General features: G+C 46.3%; 2 protein-coding genes across 2 annotated transcripts in view; one reads left to right on the top strand and one right to left on the bottom strand.

Moving 5' to 3' along the window:
- Positions 1–1,882: 1,882 nt before the first annotated feature.
- Positions 1,883–23,883, bottom strand: part of LOC142564335 (uncharacterized) — a 64,117-nt gene continuing 42,116 nt past the window's right edge. Inside the window, exons 2-7 of the mRNA XM_075675308.1 lie at positions 4,587–4,823; positions 3,870–4,163; positions 3,278–3,400; positions 3,020–3,168; positions 2,592–2,748; positions 1,883–2,375 (exon numbers count right to left, since the gene is read on the bottom strand). Of these exons, the coding sequence (XP_075531423.1) occupies positions 1,975–2,375; positions 2,592–2,748; positions 3,020–3,168; positions 3,278–3,400; positions 3,870–4,163; positions 4,587–4,823 (1,361 nt within the window). The 3' untranslated portion in view covers positions 1,883–1,974. The remainder of the gene's footprint in view (positions 2,376–2,591; positions 2,749–3,019; positions 3,169–3,277; positions 3,401–3,869; positions 4,164–4,586; positions 4,824–23,883) is intronic.
- On the top strand, positions 18,090–21,813 carry LOC142564385 (uncharacterized). Its single transcript, XM_075675374.1, has 8 exons — positions 18,090–18,167; positions 18,904–19,224; positions 19,629–19,925; positions 20,243–20,365; positions 20,462–20,610; positions 20,775–20,952; positions 21,097–21,383; positions 21,541–21,813. Exons 1-8 carry the CDS (start codon positions 18,116–18,118, stop codon positions 21,706–21,708), a joined length of 1,575 nt encoding a protein of 524 aa, XP_075531489.1. The 5' UTR covers positions 18,090–18,115; the 3' UTR covers positions 21,709–21,813.

Raw genomic sequence — 23,883 nt, 5'->3', positions numbered from 1 at the left:
CCATTGCCGCCACCCATGAGATTATTTCAGCCTCTCCGACTTTCCGCTTGACGTTCTTTGTAGCTGTGTTGCCCACCCTACAGGCCGCATACTTACTGGTAAGCTTCCTAGCTATTTTCCTCCACTGTGAATGTTTTTCCTGTACATGCACATCGGCCTTGCCTGCGCCACAATGGTAAAATCACTATACCAGCAACGCAATCGAAGCTGTCACTATGACAACCTGCCGCCAATAAATCTTTGTTCATGACATGAAAAAGCAGCGCAATGCACGGAAGGGCGTTTACTGTTGGGCTAGTTGGCACGTGGTCATTTAGAAAGCAGTGCACACTAACGGAACAAAAAACAAGAGGAAGCAGACACCACGTGGTTCATTGAAGACTATCCATTGAAGTTTTGTTCCCAGAACGCAAACTACCTACACAGACTACAAGACAAACTGTATTGATGTCCTGGATTAGAAAATATCCGTGCACTTCAAGTGGCGTTTTTTTTTCTTTTGTCAGCGCACCATTTCAAAACAAACGACGATAAGCTATATGTAGCTGTACATCCCCACGTATAGCGCAGTTTGGTGGCCATACTATGGCTTCCAATTGCGGCTCTTCCTAGGCACGATTGCTGCTCACGACCGTCTGCTCATTCAGCCAGTCTTGATTCCCTCAAATAACAGTGCCCCGGCCAACACAGTGCCAGAAATTCTTTTGCACCTTAGCTCCAATCGCAGACATGATTTATTGTGCTGGCTAAGATTGGCCGGTATAATAAAGCATGCGCTTTACTACACCGCAGCCTGTACATGAATCTCATTGCTTTATTTTGCACTTAGAAAAAAAATACACGTTTTTCATATAACAGATTACTGATGACGCTAGATAATCCTGCCGAATTTTGAGTCAAATCAAATATTTATTTTTCTCATTCTCGCACGAAAACTAGTTTTTTGACGTTGTGTGATTTTTCAATATTTGCAGCCTAAATACAAGATAACGGTATGTAAGAGAGACGCGGAGTGTGCAGCAAGGTATAGCTGCACACTCCGCGTGTAGGTCTGTACAAAAGAATGTCCTTGTTTTATTAACTAAATTAACCAAATTGTGTCAAGTAGGTACAAAAGGTGCGAACAGAAAATTATATAACTTTTTAGAATCTAAAATTAGGAACATCGTGCAATTTTTTCAGGCTCATACAAAAGCGTGCGCTAAAGCTTGGCGCCGATGCGATTTTGATAAGTCATATAAACATTTCGTTGAAATAAAAATGTAGCCAGGATCCCCTCTTACCTATCCTAAACCCACTTCACGCCAGAAATTAAGAAACGCGGTCTTTCACAATTAAAAAAACTGTCTCGAGTTGCAAGCTTCGCGAAATGGGACTGCACGGGAGGCCACGGGAGGTCAAGCCACCTCGAGAAGGTTAGCGCTGTGGCAGAAGCACTGTCGCATCGTGGCAGAAGTATTCAACTTAAATTGGATTATGGGGCTTTAAGTGCCTAAACCAGAATTGGATTATGAGGCAAGCCGTAGTGACGGACGCCGGATTAATTTAGAGAACGTATTCTTTAATGTGTTCAGCACTGCCATAGCCTACTAGAGTCGCCTAGACCTCACGTTTCTATAAACATGCATGCGTTTATTTTTCAGAAACGCAGTTTCTCGCGTTTTCCCATCACGCTCTGAACCAGCCCCGACACGGTAGCTGGGAAAGGCAAAGAAGCTTCGCTTTAAAATGTGCCTTATACGCATAAGCTCGTGTCGACGCCTGCTATTGCGATAAAACCGACAACGTACACGACGGCATAGCGCGAACACTTTAGCGACTGCGTATGGCCGCTACATTCACGCGTATATCTGTACGCTGCATTGATCCATGCTACAGCAGCGCCGTGAATATACAATACTTTATTGCAGTATTTACAGTATTTACAGAACTGTACAGTTGACTAGAACGGGGAGGTAGACACGGTAGGTACACTCAGCAACCGTGAGGTAGCTGAGCGTAGCGCAGACTGAAGCCGCCAGCGCGGCACACCAGGGCGTCGGCGAACTGCCTTCCCTGCGTCTGGTTTGACGGAGGGAAGCCCAGTCCTCCGGGTTGCTGGGATCCGATAGGAGTCTCGGGAACTGACGGCCGGACAGTCGCGGTAGGTGGGTTGGGACGAGGGGGTCCAACAGGAAGTGGCGGCAGTGTGGGCTGACGTGGTGGCAGAGTGGGCTGGCGTGGTGGCAGGGTGGGCTGGCGTGGTGGCAAATTGGGGCGCTCGGGCGTGTTGGGGCGCGATGTAGGTGCACTCGGGCGGCGTCCCGGGCAAGGGCAGTCCGTGTAGCCAATACGAGGCCCAGTCACGAACGATACACGGAAGGGTGCGAGGTTGGCTGCGGAAAGCATATGCAACGTTAGTACGACCAGGCAAACCACAGAAAATTGCTTACAGAAAGTAAGAAAAAGTGCGCGAAGGCGCCACTTGCACCAGCTAGGAGGCGCACAAAGCCTGCGATGCATGGACGTGCTCTCCAGAGATCATGTCCATTTGCACACTTCTTGCTCATAGCAAGAAGTGTGCAATTAAAGCAACGTACAGGAAAACTTACAAGCAACAGGTGTAAAAGTGGTGCCGCAGATGCGGTCACCCAGGTTGCCCTCGGTGACAGTGCCAGTTGAGCCGGTAGGAATGAGTACGTAAGCGTCGCGGCAACGCTGGTTTACCAGGGGGCTGAGGCGGAAGCCGTTGGCACCATTCTCCTCGAACTGCAAAAGGAAATGCACGAAACATATATGACCCGCTCCTTCCATACAACACTCGCGGAATGCGAAACGTCTCGTGTGTAGATAGCGACCTCAGCATTTCTTGCCGCATAACAAAGCATGTGCTTTGTATACCAGAATAGCTTATTCTGGCGCTACTTCTCCGCAATGCACTCGCACAATGGCGTAAGTGTGGTTACTGCGTGCAATACATATCGGCGCACTGCACCTTAAGAATGCAACCGAACTGATGCGTAGACAAATTATAACTCACCAGGATGGAGCAAAAGCCGAGCTGACGTCGGATGCAAATGGAGTAATGCATGTTGGCAAAATAATGGAAACCGGTGGGGTTGCGGGCGAAGTTGAAGCTGGTGATGGTATCTGCTGCTTTGGTGTGGTACTGCAGACAGCCCTCAGGAGCTGCAATAACGTAGGCGCAGTATTACCACACCGCTAGCATTCATGTGTGTTCTAACCACGACAAATAGTCTTGAATGGAAGCACACTGTACAGGAGGAGGAGGACTCACCCATATTGGGACTCCAGCAGGCCACCTGCGTGATGCGAATGCTCCACCGGCGCTCCATTTCTGTGCGGGCACTCAGACGAACAGAAAGGACGGCCTGCTTGGTCTGGCTCACGTCAACGTACACTGGTGAGAAAGGAAGAAAAAATGCGCGCATTATTTGGGAGGCCGTATTTGTAGACCGATTAGGCATATAAAAGTAGAACATTGTCGCATACTATAATTAAGCGCAATATTCAACGTTCGTCTTGCATCTCAATTACGAAAAGTTTGATGAGTGCACTCCGGACGAGCCGAGTTGAGCAGGGCTGTACTCAGGGGCGGCTTGCACGAACTTTTAATAACGAATTTGCACATGCGGATTAGGCGTTGTTTAAGAACGCGTTCTTAAATTCGGTATTTTTTCGTTATTAAATGGGCGTACCCCATGTTCACTTGTAGTTAAAATGCTTACATGCCGACATACCTATAATGACATATGTAAGCTGTGCTAAACAGTGTCACCACAGTGATCGGGGTGACATAACCCCTAACCCTCGCTCTGACCCTGACATAGCATGCTGGCTGTGACGCGGATAAATGCAGATGTTCGTACTGTGCTGGCCGCTGTTGAAACCGCAGAGGACGGGGTAGTTGGCGGACTCGAGGCCTGCGGACACGCTGAACGCGTCGTCCAGGCAGTGGCCGGCCCGTGGTCCGCAAGTCTCCGGCGGCGAGAGCGAAAACTCGGAGAAGTCCAGCCGCAGCTGGCAGACCTCCTCTCGGGCGTGCACCGTGACCTGGCACTGTCCGAAGACGGCTTGCTGGTGCGGGTACTCGGGACTGCGGAACACCACCTCGTCGTCGGTCACCACGCTGCCGCACCTGACCGACGTCTCCTGTTCGGGACCTGCATTTTAAACGAGGGGCAAGTGTGCGTAAAAAAGCGGGTGCACTGCTCTAGAAAACTGCAAAGCTAATAATAATGTTAAGGTTTGAGCCCGGGCTATTTCGTGTTTTATGTTCCACAGCGCACACCGGGACAACGACAGAAAACGAAACAAAGAAACCCGAATAGCGCTGTAGCTATTTGTAGCCACAGTAGACAACCCCCCTTCCCTCCAAAAGAAGAAAAAGAAAGCTGCTTGCAAATATTGCGTGGTTGCGGTCTAGCTGGTCTGGAGTTTCCGTATTTCTTTTGGGATGCCGTTATGTACAAAAATACATGTGAATGCGATACGTACAATTTTATTTTCTCATTTCCATTCTACGCAAAATGTTGTCTCACTCAGTACTAAACCAAAACAACAACTGAAACGTTGTTCCCACTTACGGTGGCAGCAGATCGTTTTCCCGTCGGAGCACCGTCCCAGCGAGACGCCTCCGTCCTTGAGACACTGTTTGGCGAGCACGCAGACGCCCTCCTGGCCAGAGTCGGCAACACACTGCGGCGGCGTAGCGGTCACGCGATCCATCGTCTGAACCAGGAAGCCGGGCAAGCCCATGCTCTGGCCCAGCGATGCCGCATTGCTGGGAAGGCCCAGACTCTGGGCCATTGACGACACGCCAACTGAAAGAGGCAGGAGCACACGTTAAGATGAATTTGTCACACGACACAAAAAAGACCGATCGATTGTTTGCTGTCCACAGTTCTACCTGAGCGAGCGATGACAAGCAAACCCAGAGGGCAAAGGCTGGCGAGGTCGTAAGGCTAGATTTACGTTCAGCAATACGAATTTGAAAACGTTCTGCTACATCAGGCGATGCCCTGCCTCAACAAAGAACGGTCACTCAGGGCCGGAACTATGACGGTCCGATTAGAAGGAAGAGTTGTACAGAGCGAACACACTCAGGTGAACCTCACGCGCGATCCGATGGCAGTCGGATATGCCTTAAATTTACCTAAATTAGACCTTTGCTACATGAAAGGCTGCCCTATACTTAATACCTCGGATTCACCAAAGTACAAGTGGCACCGCGTTGGTCCTGGTACAAACGAAGACATCAAATTCGCGCGTTGCCGCGCAGATTAAGAAAGCACGCAATTGCACTCACATCCGGTCTTATCGTTGCTGCGCTCAACATCGTAGTCGGCCAATGTCGCCGTGACGCACAGGAAGACGACCAAAATCCTCATCGTCATTCTTGCGAGTGATGGTGCTTCTACCGAAGTCGTCTCCACTGCTTCTCCGTCCATGGCTGAGTGAGGAGCGAGTGCTGGTTCCTCCAGGACCATCGCTTTGAATAAATATCATGCAGGGCCAGTGATGTCACTAGTTGCGTACACCGGGCCAGCCAATGGGAGGCGTAGAAACCCTCTGTGCTCCTCAGGCTCCGCCTCCCTTGGTGAAGGCGTGCCATGCACACCCTTTCCCCTCAGGCTTTTTTTCTTGCCTCTACGTCCTCTTTCGCCTTTCCACTCCTGCCAACGTGACTGTGCTGCCATCTGCCAGATTCTCTTCTCGTACTCCTCCTCACTCTATTCTCTTTCCCCATTGCGATCCTCTCTCTGGCTTTCTCCTTAGCCCTCTCACAGGGGAAAGATAGGCGCCATGATTAGGCCTAGGGCGTGAGAGGGGCGCACACGTGGTCTCCACGTGTATAAGAGAAAAGTCCGCATATGTGAAACTTTCGAATTAATGAATCAAAATTAGATTCCCTTCTCTAATGTAATAGACGCTATTCACATATTCGAACATTTTCCAATAACATTCACATCGCCGACTGTGCGTGCTCAAACAAAACTGAAGTGAGAATGCAACAACTTTCATACCCGTCATCGTGAAACCATGAGAAGTTATACAGAACATGGCGTGATTTTTGAGCGCGAAGCAGTGAAATGCGGAAATTCAGCGCTAAAAAGAACATAATGAACAACGGTTGAACAAGGGATGTCTCTCAACAATGGTTGAAGAAGGGATGTTTGATGTGATATACAGTCGTTCATCATATCAACTCCTGTGAACCTCTTGGATACCAGGCATTTTTCGGCTAAATCGCAATTATTCGCACTCAAATTTATTGCAGACATGGTGTTCCGGCAGTGGGGATTATTTGGTCATGTTTATGGATGGAAGTGCATAGATAAAATATACATGCGTTCCGTTGCAACGTAATTTGGTAATGCTGCTACCGCTATCGTTCCGACTAAAGGAAAAACTTGCCTTTATTGCTCTGACACTCGCAGACAATGCACGTCTTCGATTTTGTCTTGACCCCGCACGCATGTGCTAGCTGGTCCACAACGCCTGCTTTTGTAAACTTTATTCTAATAATTCTTAAGTTATACAGTCAACTTTGCAGTAATAAACGCTTTCTTCGTTCATTGTGATAAGCCACGACCACGTATGTTACGAAGTGCCGTCACAAAACGAATAAAGTGCTTAATTGTTCTGATCCATACACATATATATAAACGCTCCCAAGGAAATAACGAAGACAAGTCCTCTGGTCGAAACGTTGGCTAAACGGAAGCCTCAGGCTTCCGCTGCTCGCGCCGCTGTTTAATTTCAGACACTTACTGACGTTTCGAATACTGGTTGTGAAGAATGTTTATATTCATTTGCTTCCGGCACTATTGGATATACATAAAGTGTATGCAGGGCAAGTACTCTTTGAAAGACACCACGTTACAACGTTAGTACCCGCGATGCATGGGATAGATGGCTGGTATTATCAATGCTACACGCGCATGTTGAGTGCCATTAAGCTTTAGAAATGAGCATACGTTCGATCTATGCAACGAGTTTTTGAATGACAATATACAAAATTAAATGCGTTGAGTAAACGTGCAAACCTGTGTCGCTTGAAAGCATAACAAGTACGTTTTAGATCGTCTGCTTTCTCGAAAGCATATTTATTTTGTCTGGAGGAATACTTGTGACCTGCTGTCGTTGAAGCAGAGTGGTCCTTGTACATTTGGTAACATCCGATGAGAAATTAAGACAAGCTTGATTATTTCTAGCTGATGAGAAAGTGCTGATTTCAATCAATCATCATGAAGGGCGAGGCCTTAGTCCACTGCAGGACGATGACCTCGCCCAGCGATCTCTAACTACCCCTTTCCTGTGCCACCTGATTCCAACTCGCACCTGCAAATTTCCTAATTTCACCATGCCACCTTTCCTTCTCTTGGCACCCATTCTGTAAACCTAATGGTCCACCGGTTATCTACCCTGCGCATTAAATGGCCTGCCCAGCTCCATTTGTTTTTCTCTTAATGCTATCCTCGTTGGTTCTCCGATCCACACCACCAACTTCCTGTATCTTAACGTTACGCTTAACATTTTTCGTTCTATCGCTTTTGGCGTGGTCCTGAACTTGTTCTCGAGCTTCTTTGTTAACCTCCAAGTTTCTGCCCCATATGTTAGCATCGGTAGAATGAAATGAGCGTACACTTTTCTCTTTTCGGCGATAGCTTCTAGTCCTAATTTGCTAATACTTGCTTATGCACTCCAATCCATTTTTATTCTGCTGTAAATTTCATTCTCATCGTCAGGGTACCCTTTGAGTAATTGACATAGATAAAGGTGCTCCTGTACAGACTCTGGAGACCGACTGGCGATCCTGAATTTTAGTTCCCTTACCAGGCTCTTGAACATCTTTGTCTTCTGCATATTAATCGTCGATGCCCCTCTTACACTTTCTCGGTTAAGGCCCTCAATTATTTGTTGTAATTCGGCCCCAGTGTTGCTGAACAAGACAATGTAATTTGCAAACCGACGTTCGCTGAGATATTCGTCGTCGATCCTCACTCCTAAGCCTTTCCAGTTTAATTCCTTGAATACTTTTTCCAAGCATGCAGTGAATAACATTGCAGAAATTGTGACTCGTTGCCTGACCCTTTTCTTGATAAGCAATTTTCTACTTTTCATGCTGCGAAACAAAATAGCTTTGTAATCTTTGTAGATATTTCCCAAGTTATTCACGTATGCTTCCTGCACTCCTCGATTACAGAATGTTTTCATGACTGCTAGTATTTCTACTGAACCAAACATCTTTTCATGATCTATGAAAGCCAGATATAGAACGATTTCGACCAATAGAAGTACACAAATCTTTGAGACATCTAAACATGTTGCAAATCACCAACATCGGCAATAAGTGTGCTTCCGACGATCTTTAATGCAATTAAATTAACACTGTGATCATTTTCGGGGCTTATGAAAGCCACATATACAATGATTTCAACCAATAGAAGTACGCAAATGTTTGAAGCATCTAAACATGCTGTAAAAGACCAACATCGGCAATGAGTATGTGTCCGCCGCTCTTTAGTGCAATTAAATTATCACTGTGGTCATTTTCGGGACTTATGAAAGCCACATATAGAATGATTTCAACCAATAGAAGTACGCAAATGCTTGAAGCATCTAAACATGCTGTAAAAGACCAACATCGGCAATGAGTATGTGTCCGCCGCTCCTTAGTGCAATTAAATTATCACTGTGATCATTTTCGGGACTTATGAAAGCCACATATAGAATGATTTCAACCAATAGAAGTACGCAAATGTTTGAAGCATCTAAACATGCTGTAAAAGACCAACATCGGCAATGAGTATGTGTCCGCCGCTCTTTAGTGCAATTAAATTATCACTGTGATCATTTTCGGGACTTATGAAAGCCACATATAGAATGATTTCAACCAATAGAAGTACGCAAATGTTTGAAGCATCTAAACATGCTGTAAAAGACCAACATGAGTATGTGTCCGCCGCTCTTTAGTGCAATTAAATTATCACTGTGATCACAGTAGCTCGGGATGAACGAGTTTTCGTTAAATCTGAAAATGAAACGCTAATAAAACAAATAACATGCTTATTTTTTCCGCACGTTTAATGGCAGAGTACAGGGCAGAGTATCTAAGACAGACATAATGAATTTTTTAGCAGAAAGTGAGAGGTGCCATTTCTAGTAGCCAACAGATAACGAAATTGGGCAAACAAGAAAAAAAGTATTTATTACTTTGTGAACAATTACTGGTGTGTATAAAACTCACGATAAATTTTATATTACCAATACAGAAATTGAAAATTTAGATGTAAGGAAGTAAACATTTCGCCTAAACCATAGCTCTGCATGCGACTTGCCACAAAAAAAAAAAAAAACAAAAGAAAAATGAACGATTTTTTTTTCGGCGTACGGTGGCTTGCGCTAGTAGGCCGCCAATGCTGTCACGAGTGCAAGGAAGGACATGTAATTCAGTTTATTATATTCCATAACGATGTAAAACTCACAAAACGGTGACTTTCCTGCTGACAGCCTTAAAAAATAGTATATTTCAACTTGTGTACGTGGCCTCTATCACATTGCAGTTGATCGAAATAATAATATTTGCGGTTTTACGTGCCAAAACCACTTTCTGATTATGAGGCACGCCGTAGTGGAGGACTCCGGAAATTTTGACCACCTGGGGTTCTTTAACGTGCACCTAAATCTAAGCACACGGGTGTTTTCGCATTTCGCCCTCATCGAAATGCGGCCGCCGTGGCCGGGATTCGATCCCGCGACCTCGTGCTCAGCAGCCCAACACCATAGCCACTGAGCAACCACGGCGGGTGTTGATCGAAATAGTCACCCGATGGTAGTGTAGTGCATTAGCGTATAAAATGGTCCCGCAATAATTTCTTTCTTCCTTTTGTTTTTTGTCCCTCTTGCAACAATTTATGTTTTAAGGGCGTCCGCACCTGGACTAATTATACGATTTGTTCCACGACCGCATTTTTCTTGCAATATTTTTTTCTCGACTCTGGCAGTGGCCGCATTCGTTAGCCCCGAATATCCCCGCAGCGTCGAGATCGTCATTCAGAACGGCAGAAGCTCACGTGCATAAACGCACACGTACTGCCTTCAACGTGTGGATACACGTATACAACGAAATCAAGGCATTCGATCTCGCATTAAGCTTGAAGCGGAACTCTTATTGCGGCTTAGCTGAGAGTTGGGCGAGTACGGCAGTACAGAAATTACACCAGCCTGTTCTGCTTTAGTGTTAAGGTCTATCATGGTGTAGTGACTAACTCTAGCAACCTGACGGCCTTCTGTTTCTCATATATAGAACGCTGATTATAAGTGAGTCGTGTCAGTAATAGTAATACATATTTATTTTTGCCTTCTTCCTTTCTTTAGGTCCCATAGTAAGGTGTTTGTACAGCTTTCTAGTAAATGACGACTATGCATTACTCGTTCGTCTGCGCGAGCGAAGGAACTAAATTTCTCACTTCCAAATATGCGAAGACAAAAATCGAGGAAATTATATTTGTGGTACGAGAAACTACAAAAAGTTATATGTGAACATAAAAAGAAATCTTGGCCACTAGTCTCGTCTTCTGAGCGATATTACCTAATACAACTCACATTCACTCCATGCGCTGCGCGTTTAATGAAGTGTTAATAGTTTGTAACGAATGGGCATTTAACGAGCACCTGCGGGGGAACACATGATCATGAAAAATATGTTTTTAATGTTGTGTATATGCAGCAGATGGAAAATTATGAGGCGAAAAATGCGGTAAACACTTTGGAAAGATTATACGCCAAAATACCTATTCTTCACGAGCACGTGTATCGAACACGTGTTTTCGAGCACGCGCGCAATGTGCCCACGCATGATGACGATCAGGTTGAGGTGACGGGAAGACGCGCTTCTTGGAAGGAAAGAAAAGCGCGCCCCATCCAAGCAAGCGCTTGCAGGTGGCACGCCTAGACACGCACCAACACTTTCGCAAGCAGCAGCAACACCTCCTCAGGAAACATTAACTTTGAAGAAATGTCAGCAATGCAACAAAATCCTTTCATTTGTTCTTCAAAGACGACATCAGAATTGATGACGCAGATAACTGCGCCTACTGTTCGGCTCGAAATGAAAATGAAAAAAAAATTATGCAGATTCCACGCACTGCGCGAATCGATGTAAGCGAAGCTTTTCTGCTGGATGCTTTGATTGACGATAGTTGGCGGCGAATGTTTAATTTCTTCAACGCTTAGTTTAACTCTAGAGCGGTGAGTAGATGGTAAACATTTCCTTGTATGCAACACTGCTATTTGTCTGCTTAGTACACTGAACACGCAGGGAGAGGTGCTTGCTTGAGGCGTTATTGTCCGCCATATTTTATAACCTCTGAGAGGGTTGAGCGTTGTCATTATCCTCACATGGCACATGGCATTGTGGCCGAACTATTAAACTTTAATTGGATTGTGGGGCTGTACGTGCCAAAACCACTCGGATTATCAGGCACGCCGTAGTGGCGGACTTTGGATTAATTTTGACACCATGGTGTTCTTTAACGTGTCACAAATCGAAGTGCACGTGCGTTTTCAATTTCGCCCCCGTCGAAGTGCGGCTGCCGTGATTGGCATCAAATCCACGAACTCTAGCAATGCCGTTCTAGAAATTAACGCGGCTCTGCGCGCCCTGCCTAGTTTGTCCGCTTGACATATTTGCATGGGGTTTATTTTTCAGAAATAGCAGTAACCTACTCTACGGTTCCTTGAATTTAAGCGTATCCAGTAGGGTTTCCCTGCCCTCTCAAGTCACCCCTCCCCACCTTTGTTCGCGAACTGCCTTTTCACCTCCCTCTACAATTCTATCTACGTTCGCTCTGGACTCGCAGGTTAGTACAAAGGGAAGCACTGCAGTTTCTGCAGTGCTTCTGAGAGGCGTCACGGATAACTACAGCTGTCAAGAGCGTAATGTGGAGACGCTCAGGGAGCTCCAGAGGGCATTCTGCACATTCGACGAGGTGTGGTGAAAAAAATTTTCGCGTCGCCTTTCCTCTGTGACTCACTCCTTTCATGTATAAACATGCTCTGAACAACCCCCCGCGCAAATATTTCTGTAATAGTAAAGTTTCACCACCACCGACGCGGTGTGCCGGACAGCAGCAGCAGAGGGAAAGTCGAAGGAAGAGGCACGGAAAGCTTCGTTTAAGGAAAAAAGAAGGTTAGGCCCAAAATGAAATTGAATGTAAATCTCTGGTGGTAAAGAACGCAGCAGACAATCTATGGTTGCTTCTAAATGCACCCAGAGGCCCGACTCCCCTCATTCTCTTATCCATCCATTAATCTTGTATAGCTCAATCTCCCGAGGTATGCTTGTATACGTATTTGCGAACCGAGTGCTGGGCCACTATCTCCATTTCCAAGAACAAGTCAAAGCTGGGTGCTGCTGTGTTCAGGAATTTACTTCGTCATCGTCAAATTGAGCAGTGAGTCATCCATTGCAAATGGGACTCCGGACCTTGACGGCCACTTAAAGATATCGGTGGTGTAGGGTGGGGGGTATTCGAAAAGGAAAAGCTGGCTCTAAATGCAGAAAGAATCCATTTGCTGGGAGGGAGAAGTGGTTTGATGTGAAAGGAAAGGCGGGCGTTTAACCGGGCACCCAGTGGCATGGTGGCAATGACTTCTGGGCAGTCATGCTGCGATAGGGGAAAACCTGCCTGGTTTTATTTTCCACTCCTGTGTGTGACGAACTAACTTCCACTAACTTTACCCTTTATCACTCTGAACCCCCCTCCCATCGGCCCCACCGCGCTACTCTGCGAGGTTTCCGAGCAGGTACCATTCTACTGAATGGAAAGACATTCCATCTGGGGACCAGTCATGAACTTCTTCGAATGTCTGTGCGTTCACCTATCCTTATTTGGGGGACCGCAACGTAGTGAGCGGACAGCCGTGCAAGGCAGCCGACAAGTTTCCGACAAGTTTCAAAATCTTGTCGGCGGACTTCTTGTAGCCCGTGCGTGAAATCCGCGTCCGGGATTTGTCCGGGTACGGACCGCTGTTCCAAATCGAGCTTCCCTCCTAACCACGTGGCCTCGATGGGAAGGGCTCCGCGAGCTGACGAACAATGAAGGGATAATATGCTTTAGCTGGGTGTGGATGACGCCTAACCTGACATGAAACGCGTGCGGGAATATTATTGTACATGGAAAATTAATAAGTGCAATAGGCCTTTCCAGATTCCTGTAAGTTAGCTGCCCCGCACAACTCACGTCCACATACTACATTCGTCGTTGAAGCGCCGAGCTTAGTCGCAGTCACTTTATTTAAATACCCAGCATAAAAAGTAAGGATGCCAAAAGCCATAGATGGATAGATCTACATTGCGTTATAGAACGCAAAGGTAGAAGGATGCAGAAAGCAATAGCTTGTGTTACAATCTATTCAATAAACAAAGATACAGTAGGGGATATTACAAGCTCAAATTTAAAGTACCATAAAAATATGTTACTAAAAAGTGCAACAAAGCGCTCATCAACAATATCCTGAAGCTAACCAACCACGTGAAGAATGTTTTTTTGAGAAATCACAGTGTTTGGTTTGAAAATGAAATTTGCCAGTTACCTTTGGAGCGCTCGGTATGAAACCGTATCGTTGAACTACATACCTCGTGTACGGATTCCACAGGTATGCACCGCCGAATTAAACAAAGAAGGAAAAGCTTGCCTCTCGTGCCGTCTAGTGATAACGTAAATCTAAACAAAAGAATTTAAATTCTGGGGTTTTACTTGCCAATGTAATATCATAAGCGCCAGCACTTAGTACCCCATTAAATCATGTTATGTCGCTACGGATCTGCTGCGGATGATGTTGTTCAATGTGTAAATGGCTTCAATAGCTTTGACTAATAATATCCGTCAATACACTATTTCACGAGCTTGCAAAGGAATTCAAAAATGATCGTGACGAAGAAAATTGCGGATTACACCACGGGGTAGCGCCAGAAAGCACGAGACACAAAAGATCCTCTGATTTTGCACCGCGCAACATGTTACAATGCTTCAGTTGCGCCAGTGGTCGTGGTCTCGAGGTTATTTGCAACTTCTTGATTGGATTAAAAGAAAATTATTGCGAAAAAAGAATCGGCCATCTGCCTTGGCTCCAACGCTTAATTATGTCATAGCGCATTGACAAGGATATTAATCGCAATTTATAGCGTCAAACTTACAGCAATAACTTAAATGTCATTAGAGGTCAGCTTCATCGTCGATAATTAAGAATTAAGAGTATGCGTGACTTGCCACGTGGTATGCGTGACGAAAAGCTTGCCTCTCATGCCGTCTAGTGATAACGTAAATCCAAACAAAAGAATTTAAATTCTGGGGTTTTACTTGCCAATGTGATATCGTAAGCGCCAGCACTTAGTACCCCATTAAATCATGTTATGTCGCTACGGATCTGCTGCGGATGATGTTGTTTAATGTGTAAATGGCTTCAATAGCGTTGACTAATAATATCTGTCAATACACTATTTGACGAGCTTGTAAAGGGATTCAAAAATGATCGTGACGAAGAAAATTGCACCACGGTGTAGCGCCAGAAAGCACGAGACCTACCACGTGACTTGCCACGTGGCATGATTACTTTTACTCTTTATTACTCTTTATTTCATTCTCCCTTTAACTATTGTAGCCTTATCTGGTAAAGTACAACACAGGAAAATCTGAACTAATTAGCTGCATTTCATAAAGAAAACAATGCGGATTGTCAAGAAATTACCAAGGTTACATCACACAAGAAAAATATATTTAGAATACAAAATTATTCCAGTAACAAAAAATCTATGACCATCGCCTCAGTCAAACACTTGAAACAGGAATATCTAAATAAAACATGTTTTATTCAAAACCTTTCAGGCCTGAAAAGGCGAAACAAGAAAACAGGAAAACAAGAGTGGGAAATTAAGACATTCCGGACAACATATGGTCTACAAACGTTAGAACACTGGCTTTCAAGAGTTCGTGATGACTTATTGAGACAGGATATAACACCCCAATGTGTCACATTGCAGAAACTCTTAGCTTTCTTTCTGAGACTTTTCTTGGTTATTTCTTTATGGGACGAAAGCCCAATCGCTGTGCAGAATTATGGTGTTACTCGACATTATTGCTGTTTTCTGTCAAAGCGTCTTTGACATCTCATTGCATTGTGTAAATTGTTAGAATACATTATTTCCTTTGAAATGTGTGTATGGTTTTATTCTTTTTAGAACATGTGCCAGATGCAGCCTTTATATAGCAGGTTTATATTTTCTGTAGTGCAGTGCAGGGCCACGAGTAGTGCTTCTTTTCTGGGTATTTTCTTTTTACCTCACTTTTTTACCTCAAAATAGTGTAAACCTTTCCCTTCAAGAACCACTTTTCTCTCACTTTGTACGCTGCTACCAAAGGGGGGGGGGCGTTGCTCTGTCAAGCTGCTGAAAGCCAACTTTTACTTCGGTCCCCCTGCATCATCAAGTATGACGTGGTAGTCAAATAAACATTATTATTATTATTATTATTATTATTATTATTATTATTATTATTATTATTATTATTATTATTGCATTTATCAACACATGCATTTACCCAGATAGCAACCAACCCCGGAGCTGACAGCAACTCCGAGAAATCCTGGGGCCAAAGAATGCTTAAGAAATGTAAAACTCCTGATCCGCTACGAGATTGCCTACTACCTCGTTGAAAAAATGAAAAGAAATAGACGTGGTTGAAAACATGCTTATTTAATAAACACATGATATGGCACCAGTTTACTCTTCTACGTGGTTTTATCTTCCACCAGTCTCAAAGCAACAAAAAACTGACTTTCGTCGGGTTCATTTTTAACGGAGTGATCATTAATTTCGTCCACAAGGGTCCTACATAAGGGCGTCGTTGTATCCACAGAGTTGCTGTTTTTTAGCAAAAGAGCGTCGAGGCCCGCAGTTTGATTCGCTCAAATTCTGGATGATGGACGCATAAGGTTGGCACAAAGCGTCCTGTCATATCATTGACAAAAGTTTAATGTTGGGAAAACCCACGAAAGACGTCGAAAGCATGTTTCCTTAAATGCGGCGAAAAATGAGCGTCGTCATTTTTATTCTATGAAACATTAACTTCGGAGCTTTTACGTACAAAACAAGGACATGATTATGAAACGCGCCGTAGTGGGGGGATTACGGATTGATTTTGACCACTTGGGGTTGTTTAACGTGCAGGTGCTTGAGCGTTTTTGTATTTCGCCCCAATAGAAATGCTGCTGCCACGGCCGGGATTTGAGCCCGCGCCTATTTTATTTTATTATTTTATTTAAAGCTGTGGTATCTGTCAGTTCACCACCACTGCGCTCTCAAGCGTCTAGCTGCCGGGCGCTAAACCCTTAGGCCTTGGCTTGCGGGCATGCAGCGCCGACAGAGACGACCCAGCAAAGAAGGTACGACAGGAGCAGTATGGAAATTGGATTTGATGCTGGAAACGAGCAAAACCCAATAATGCAGCAAGAATCGCAGTTTACTTGTACGGCACGCATATTCTTTTTCATGCGTTTACATTTTTACAGGTGCATTTTACTTGTGAGTAAAAAATGAAAATTCACTCGTGAGACAGCGCTGAAGCCATTTTTTGTTTCTTCTGAAATTATTTCCCCACTTCATATATATGAAATATTTTACTGTAATATCACAGAAAGGATATAAAGTGGCATCTGAACTGGTAGATTATAATCCAGTAAAAAATACACCTAAAGAAATAATACGTGAGATAAAGAGTGTGCGAAAGTACATCCTTTGAGAAACGCCCAAAGATACAGAAGTGAGAAAAAAAAAATATGCGGATCCGACGCACTATGGGAATCGATGTAAGCAAAGCTTTCTTTTCTGTTGCCTTGATTGACGGTAATTAGCGGATTATGAGGCACGCCGTAGTGGCGCACTCCGCATTAATTTTGACGCCCGGTGTTTTTCTGAGTGTACTAGTGTTTTTTGTATTTCCTTTCTGTCGAAACATGGATGCCGCAGTCAGGATTGAACCCGCGACCTACAGCAATGCCATAGATGCAAAGTTACCGCGGCGGGAACAGAAATGATGATTTTTTTACGACCTTCACTTCGCTTTATTTTGAACATGCCGTTGACGTAGTGGAGAAGGTAGGCATTTTAATGCGGCCCTGCTTCCGCACAACCTGCCTAAGTTGTTCGCTCGACAAATTTACCTGGTACTTATTTTTCAGAAATACCACGCACGTACAAGCATGTCCCGCACCGTACTTTGAAATTAAGAGTGTCCCATTTGTACACGAGCGCTGCCATGTCTATGGTAGCAGGGTTTCCTGGCCCTTGCACGCTGGTTTATTGTTAGGGGCTGCAATTTTTCCAGTGCTTTGGGATGTGTCATGGATAATTACAGAATGTCGACGGGCAGGGAGCTCCAGAGGGCATTGTGCACATTCGACGCGGTACAAAGGTCCAAATGAGCTTATCGCGTTGCGTTCCTCTCTCTCTCTCGCTTCAGTCATGTAATATTCCGGTCTCGCTCTGTCTGACCCCCGACGGGGTGTGCCAGACAGCATCAGAAGCAGCAGGGAAAGTCGAAGGAAAAGGCAAAGAAAACTTCGCTTTAAAAGTGCTATGGAAAGCAAACCAGTGATGAATCCTTTCGTTCCAGATAGCAGGGGGTGATAGAAAAAAAATGCGAGGAGGGGTATAGGTTGTGATGAGGAGGTACTCGCCTCGTCTCCCCCCAAAAATAGAGAGAGGGGAGGTTATCGGGGAGGCGGAGACATGAAGGGAGGGCTGGCGCTCCTTTCGTCCCCTCGCCAAATACGTACCTCGGGTCCTAGCCAATGAAAAGGCACGTTTCAGCGCTCCAGACCTCCTTTCTCACTAGAGAAAGAAAAAAAACTCGCGCGGAGGATCACGGGAATGATCACCACGTGACAGCGGGAAGGTCTTCAAACAGCGGAGCGCATCCGACTCAGTCTGCAGGCAGCTTTCATCGAGATCGCGCACTCTCTAGTAAGCACGAACTTTATACTTGTGTTAGTTGCTGCTTGGTTCCGGGTTGAAATTTGTTGTAGATCGATATTCCTTTTTTTGCAGGTCATGCAGCCGGTCCTAGTCACATTCCATGCCATCTTGGTGGCCTTCGCTCTGGGTAAGTTAAGCTGTGGTGTTTTCGCTACAAGTTATTCTCACTTACGTGGAGAAATGTGTGCAAGGAGAGGCTCGGTCTGGCGTTCTTTCTGCTACCACGTAGCCAATGAATGTTCATAGCCACTGTCTATCCTGCCAACTGTGCTGTACGAGCCGAGCAAGTAACGCACACCTCGTATACAGCATTCCGTGATGCCACCGACACATTGTCTACGCGATCGAAAATCAGCAAAAAAAGATAAGACGGTAGTTCATGCAACAGGAATCGTAAACAAACTCGTCGGCTATATCGAAGAGCGCCGACGTTTGCAGAACTAGGTGTTCCGGGAATCTGCACCACTCTGGTGTTCGTCTGCATAACGAAATTACTTCAGCATAGACCCCACGCTAAAGATGACTTGAACCATTTGCAAAATGCTGCGCATGCGCGAGATGTTTTATCTTCCAACTAGAAACTGCAGACAGTTCAGCTTCGGTATGAACCAATTACTCTGGGAGAGCCCGCAAATGCTCGTCGCTGTCCTTGTCAGTTTTCCTTAGTCCATTGTTTTTCAGTTGAGCAGTTCAAAACTATAGCCTATAGCCGCTATAGCCTCGCGAAAGCATTCCACCTCGGGAGAAATGTAGTCGTGTGGGTAAAGAATAGAAGTAGCCTTTCTATTGCAAATCGCCATTGTTTGCTTCAAGGGAAGTGTAGACCCTCCGCGTAGCTTAGTCTTTCACTTCTATTTCCGCAGGAGCGATGGCCAGCAACGTGCCGCCCAAGGCGCAGCAGGTGCTGGCTTCCATGATGCCGATGGCGCCGCACAAGCATGATGGGGGACCCAAGCCGCAGCAGGTTGCCACGAGCGCCCTTGGCGGTGGCTTGATGCCCGACTGGGCGCGCCCGTCGGCGCTCTTGCAGACCATCGTGGACCGCGTCCGGGGCAACAGCAAACCCTGCGTAGGCGCTGGAGGAATGGAGACGGGCACGTGCATGCTGCACTTCAACTGCATCAACGGCGGTGGCGTTGTTGTCACGTCCGGCGACTGCTTCCAGGCGACCGTCTGTTGCAAGGGTGAGCACTAAGCCCAGCTCATCGATAATCAAACATGGCGGACCTTATGATTGGGGCGAACTCCTGGTATCTTCCCTCTGAGATGTGAGAGCACGATCCGCCATTTTGCACTTAGTGATGCTTTTAAAGGAGTTGAGCGGATTTTCGCTTGAGATGCTGTTAGCACACACGTTTACAGATATTGTGATAATGTGGCATGGCGTTGCTAAGTTCTGGGCACAATTCGGTGATGATCAATTGATTCAGTTAATTGTAAATTTGGTCTGCTGGTGCACGAGTCACAATTCCATAGGTGCGTGTCTTAGCACACGCGGATCCATAAGACTGCCCCGAATCATTACCGCAACTAAACGTTGCGGTATAGCTACTGTCACAGCACGCACTAAACCGTGTTTCTCTTGCAGTTCCCGAGCAGGTGAACAGCGCTGTGTCGTGTGGCGGCTCTATCACGAACAACATGACGTCGTTCCGAAACCCGGACTTCCCGGCTGACTTCCGGCGTGGAGGCATGTGCAGCGCCGAGGTCACCTTCGGCCGCGAGGTGTGCCAGTTGCGGCTGGACTTCGTGCAGTTCTCTCTGGCGCCGCCCCGCGCCAACGGAGCTCGGGCTGGCCTCTGCGACGACGACGTGTTCACTGTCGCCACGGGCCTGGGAAGCACCACGTACCCAGCCCTCTGCGGACAGAACGCCGGACAGCACAGTAAGCAAGCCCGTCAATATTTCCTGACAATGGCAGTACACTGCTTTAGACACCAAAATAGCGGGATTGCACATGCGCAGTATGTATGCGGGCAGGCCGTGTGCACGCATAATGTATGATAGGTATGAGCAATAAGTTCTCGGGAATGAGGCGTTTAGATATTTCTTTCCGAAAGTTATGGCGCCTGATGTATAGTGCAGACAAAGCAGTAGTAGTAAGTTGTAACATCGAATCGAAAGCGGGGAGCATTGCTACCAATAGTGACGCTGTGTATTACTTTTGAATGTGTTCAACGACATGCTCTCTTCTCTGCGTAGTGTACGTCGACGTGTCCGAGGCAACGCGCGCTGTCCTGAGCTTCAGCATTGGCAGTGACGTGCCGGTGGGACGCAAGTGGCACATCCGAGTCTCCTTTGTTCACTGCCTCTCACCAGTCAAGGGTAAGTTGGAAGTGCACGCTTATATTGGCACCGGAGCACGATCTGCATTTCTCCGTGCGGTTCTGATGACGTTAACCTGCCTACTTGAATTCCCAGCGCCCGACTCGTGCCTGCAATACTTCACGGCCCCCTCGGGAGAGTTCAGCAGCTTCAACTTCCAGCCGAGTGCCCTAAAGCAGCAGCTGATCGCTGACCACAAGTACACCGTCTGCTTCAGAAAACAGCTAGGCTTCTGTCAAATCACTGTAAGACGTGCTTACATTTTGATGCATGCAGTATGTGTTAGATCATCACATATCGGCGTACAATTGTGCTGTTCCACGTCTTTGCGCTCTCCGTACTAATCATTTAGCCCTACTCAGTCTTTATAAAGTAAGTGCTTCATCGTCTGTCGTCTTGTGTGGTGCAGTACAGCCCGAGCGAGCCGACTTCCTTCCAAATGGGCGCCGGCACTGAGCCTCTGACCGGAGCTAGGAGTTGTGAGGACGCATACATCTTTGTGCCCAGCGGCGCAAACAGGGCCTTCCTGGAAGACGTGACCTCTGACCGATTCTGCGGACAGGGATTCCCGGGAGGAACCATCAGCTGTGAGTATACATGTCCGCACTGAATGTACGCAAGACTTGCAGCTGAATGGTGTCCTTCGGAGGTCACCGTTCTGTACCGGTTTTTGTTCATTGCCTCTGATGTATACTAGTTTCAATATGCACATGACTGTTCTCCTTTTACAGCCGAGGTCCTGCCGTTTACGGTTTCCGTGGTGACGTCGCGTCCCCGTGGCACCACCAGCGGCGTCGGCGCCGGCTTTGCCACTCGCGCTTTCGACGGTGGCGTGAGTGTCAGCCACGACGGCCGCCATGGAGTGCCGCCCCACCACCAGATGATGGTGTCCCACCCTGCGCTGACCATGCACCAGCAGATGCAACACCATTTGGCAGCCCTCAAGCCCGCCGGAGCTCAAGTCGGCTTCGTCAAGGACTCCTTCTCGGTCATCAAACACGTGCCGCACAACCTACAGGTACGCTGAAGCATCTTCTATTTTAGCCCGTTTTTGGCATTGAGTAGCGTGGCCGTCAGTACACTTGAATTAGCTGAAGATTTCTGCAAATATCTGCATTATTTGCGCATGTTCGGTGCACTTGCTCGACTGCAACCATGACTTTGTTTGCTTCCAGAACAAGCCTCTCCATCCACACATGTCTCTCATCACGGTCGTCGAAAGGCCCGACCTGGCCTCCGGTCCCGGAGTGAAGGAACCGCCGCAGCCAGTAGAAGCACTCGAAGACTCGAACCCTCACGTGGGTGGCTTCCGTCTTCGTTACCTCATGAACCACTGCAACTGAACTACCTCGTCGTATCGGCCTCACTGGTGATGGCTCAGCCAGGACCTTGTGCAATAACAACTTTCGGACAAGCGCCCCGTGTGTAAATACGTTCTGTAAATAAACTTGTACATACTGTATCTTTGTGAATGGACTTTGTCGCGATCTGCTAGGAGCCTGAATATGCTCAACAACAGGCGACCGCTGGGGTTGAGTACCTCAAGATTGCCGAGACCTTGACACTGAGCAATAATAGACGCATAGCGACGCATAGTGTAGACGCATAGCGAGAAAAGGGCCTTATATAGATAACACGCCAAGAGTAAAATGTAACATTCGCTGAGTCAATGACTCTGATTCGAAGTGAATCAATTGCATATAAGTCGTACATGGCTTATCATGGTGGTTAGCCGCATTTGAACACGTCTAACCCATCGCGCTTACAGTAAGAGACCGTTCGAACACATAACGGCACGTGGCATAACACAGCCACGTAGTAAGGTCGCGTGGAACGGCAAGTGTAGAAATAATGCCAGGCTCCCGACCCACACCAGCAATCTGCACAATTATTTTTATTGACCAGATACAATTTTGACGGACTACCAATTTCATGCTCAAAATTCTAGTGTGGTATAGCCTAGAGTTACTGTATATGCTGTGCTACCAGGTAGCACAGTTGCGCGTAGGTCCGCCATCTTGCCTGGGAAGCAATCAAATCTATGCGGCAAAGCGGCACTCTGTTTTTGCAGGCGACATGCCTACCGTATCGTCGATCGACCATGGACGCTTTTGCATCGCTTGTGGACTGCTTTTCCGCCTAATGGCAAACAAAGCGAATCGAAACAGCTGACTGAATAAGATCGTCAAGAAAAAGGCGCCGAGGTCGATCCCCACCGAAGCTTAGGCCAAGCGTATCCGCCGAGTCCGTCTGCACGCTCTTGGCGCGTCTAGGCTCAGAAATCAAGAAGTCTAACAAGGATAAATCACCATATTTCAGCTTTCGCATCAGTGTTCTTAAATAAACCATTTTTTTATTTTTACAGTGCCAGCACAAGTAGCGATGAGCGCCGATGTGACGCGTCATAAACACAGGTAAATATGTGCTGTCGCCGAAGGCTCAACTAAGAAAACGTTGCATATACTTCGCGTGAAGAACAAGAAACGACTATCCAAATCAGTAGTAACAGCGTATACAGCGTCCTGGGTCGGCGGTTCATTTAGGACTTTCTTCGAAGTTAAAATGCCAATCGCAAGTGAAGATGGGTGTTGTGGCACTTCGGAGCATGCTACTGAGTATGCACAGCAAAATTTTCCTTGTGGTATAGACGTGAGGTTTAGTTGCTGGAGATAGTGCATCTACCATGACTGAGCGAGACTTCTCTGTGAAACTAAAACTGCTTCTCGGTCCTTGACGTGGAAAATTATGCGCCGTCGTTCGGCTCCTGGCGTGGCGTAGTGGGTAAGTACTGGGCTTGGGATTTATAGGTCCGTCGATCGAGTCCTCGTCGGAGCTTGTCTATGTTTACGTTTCTTTTTCTTTTTTTTACTGCGCCAAAACGCTCTCTCTTGCTTTCTGCACTCACAATATATATATATATATATATATATATATATATATATATATATATATATATATATATATATATATATATACGGTGGCCAGGCACCGCCTATTTAACGCACTAGTGCTGTTTTTCGCACCAGTACGTCACGCCTGCCCAGCGCGCGGCACTGGGCCCATAATCCGGTGCTACTGGGTACTGGGTTTTGCAATAGGCATACCTGCTTATGCGCCAAAGCTCTCAACGTGTTGGCAGTCTTAAATATTACTGGTGAATCAATGACCAACCATTAGTGCTTCGGCTCTGGTACCCCGTTAAATTTGCTGTAGAAACGTACCCACCTACTAGCAGGCACTGGATATCAGCCACACCTGCAAGCGCCACTTCATTATGTGCCTTTTCACTGCAGGGACTCCAAAAGTAACCTTCTGTGGGAGTGTAGTGAAAGTTTTTCTTTCACAGGATTGACATAGCTACATTATGGGTAATAATGCAAAACACAGGCCCTTGCCGTATGGTAAATAACGACATTAATTCCTCTTGCATCCTGCTTCACATGAGCAGTACTAGATGAAATATCTTTACTTAGTAGTGTAATTTCTTTTATGTTCAGAAACAACAACCCAAGCAGTGC

Source organism: Dermacentor variabilis, chromosome 11 (assembly GCF_050947875.1).
Source record: "Dermacentor variabilis isolate Ectoservices chromosome 11, ASM5094787v1, whole genome shotgun sequence".
NCBI classification, from domain to species: Eukaryota; Metazoa; Arthropoda; class Arachnida; order Ixodida; family Ixodidae; genus Dermacentor; species Dermacentor variabilis.
The sequence above is the reverse complement of the archived record's forward strand: the minus strand, read 5'-3'. Positions and strand labels throughout refer to the sequence as shown.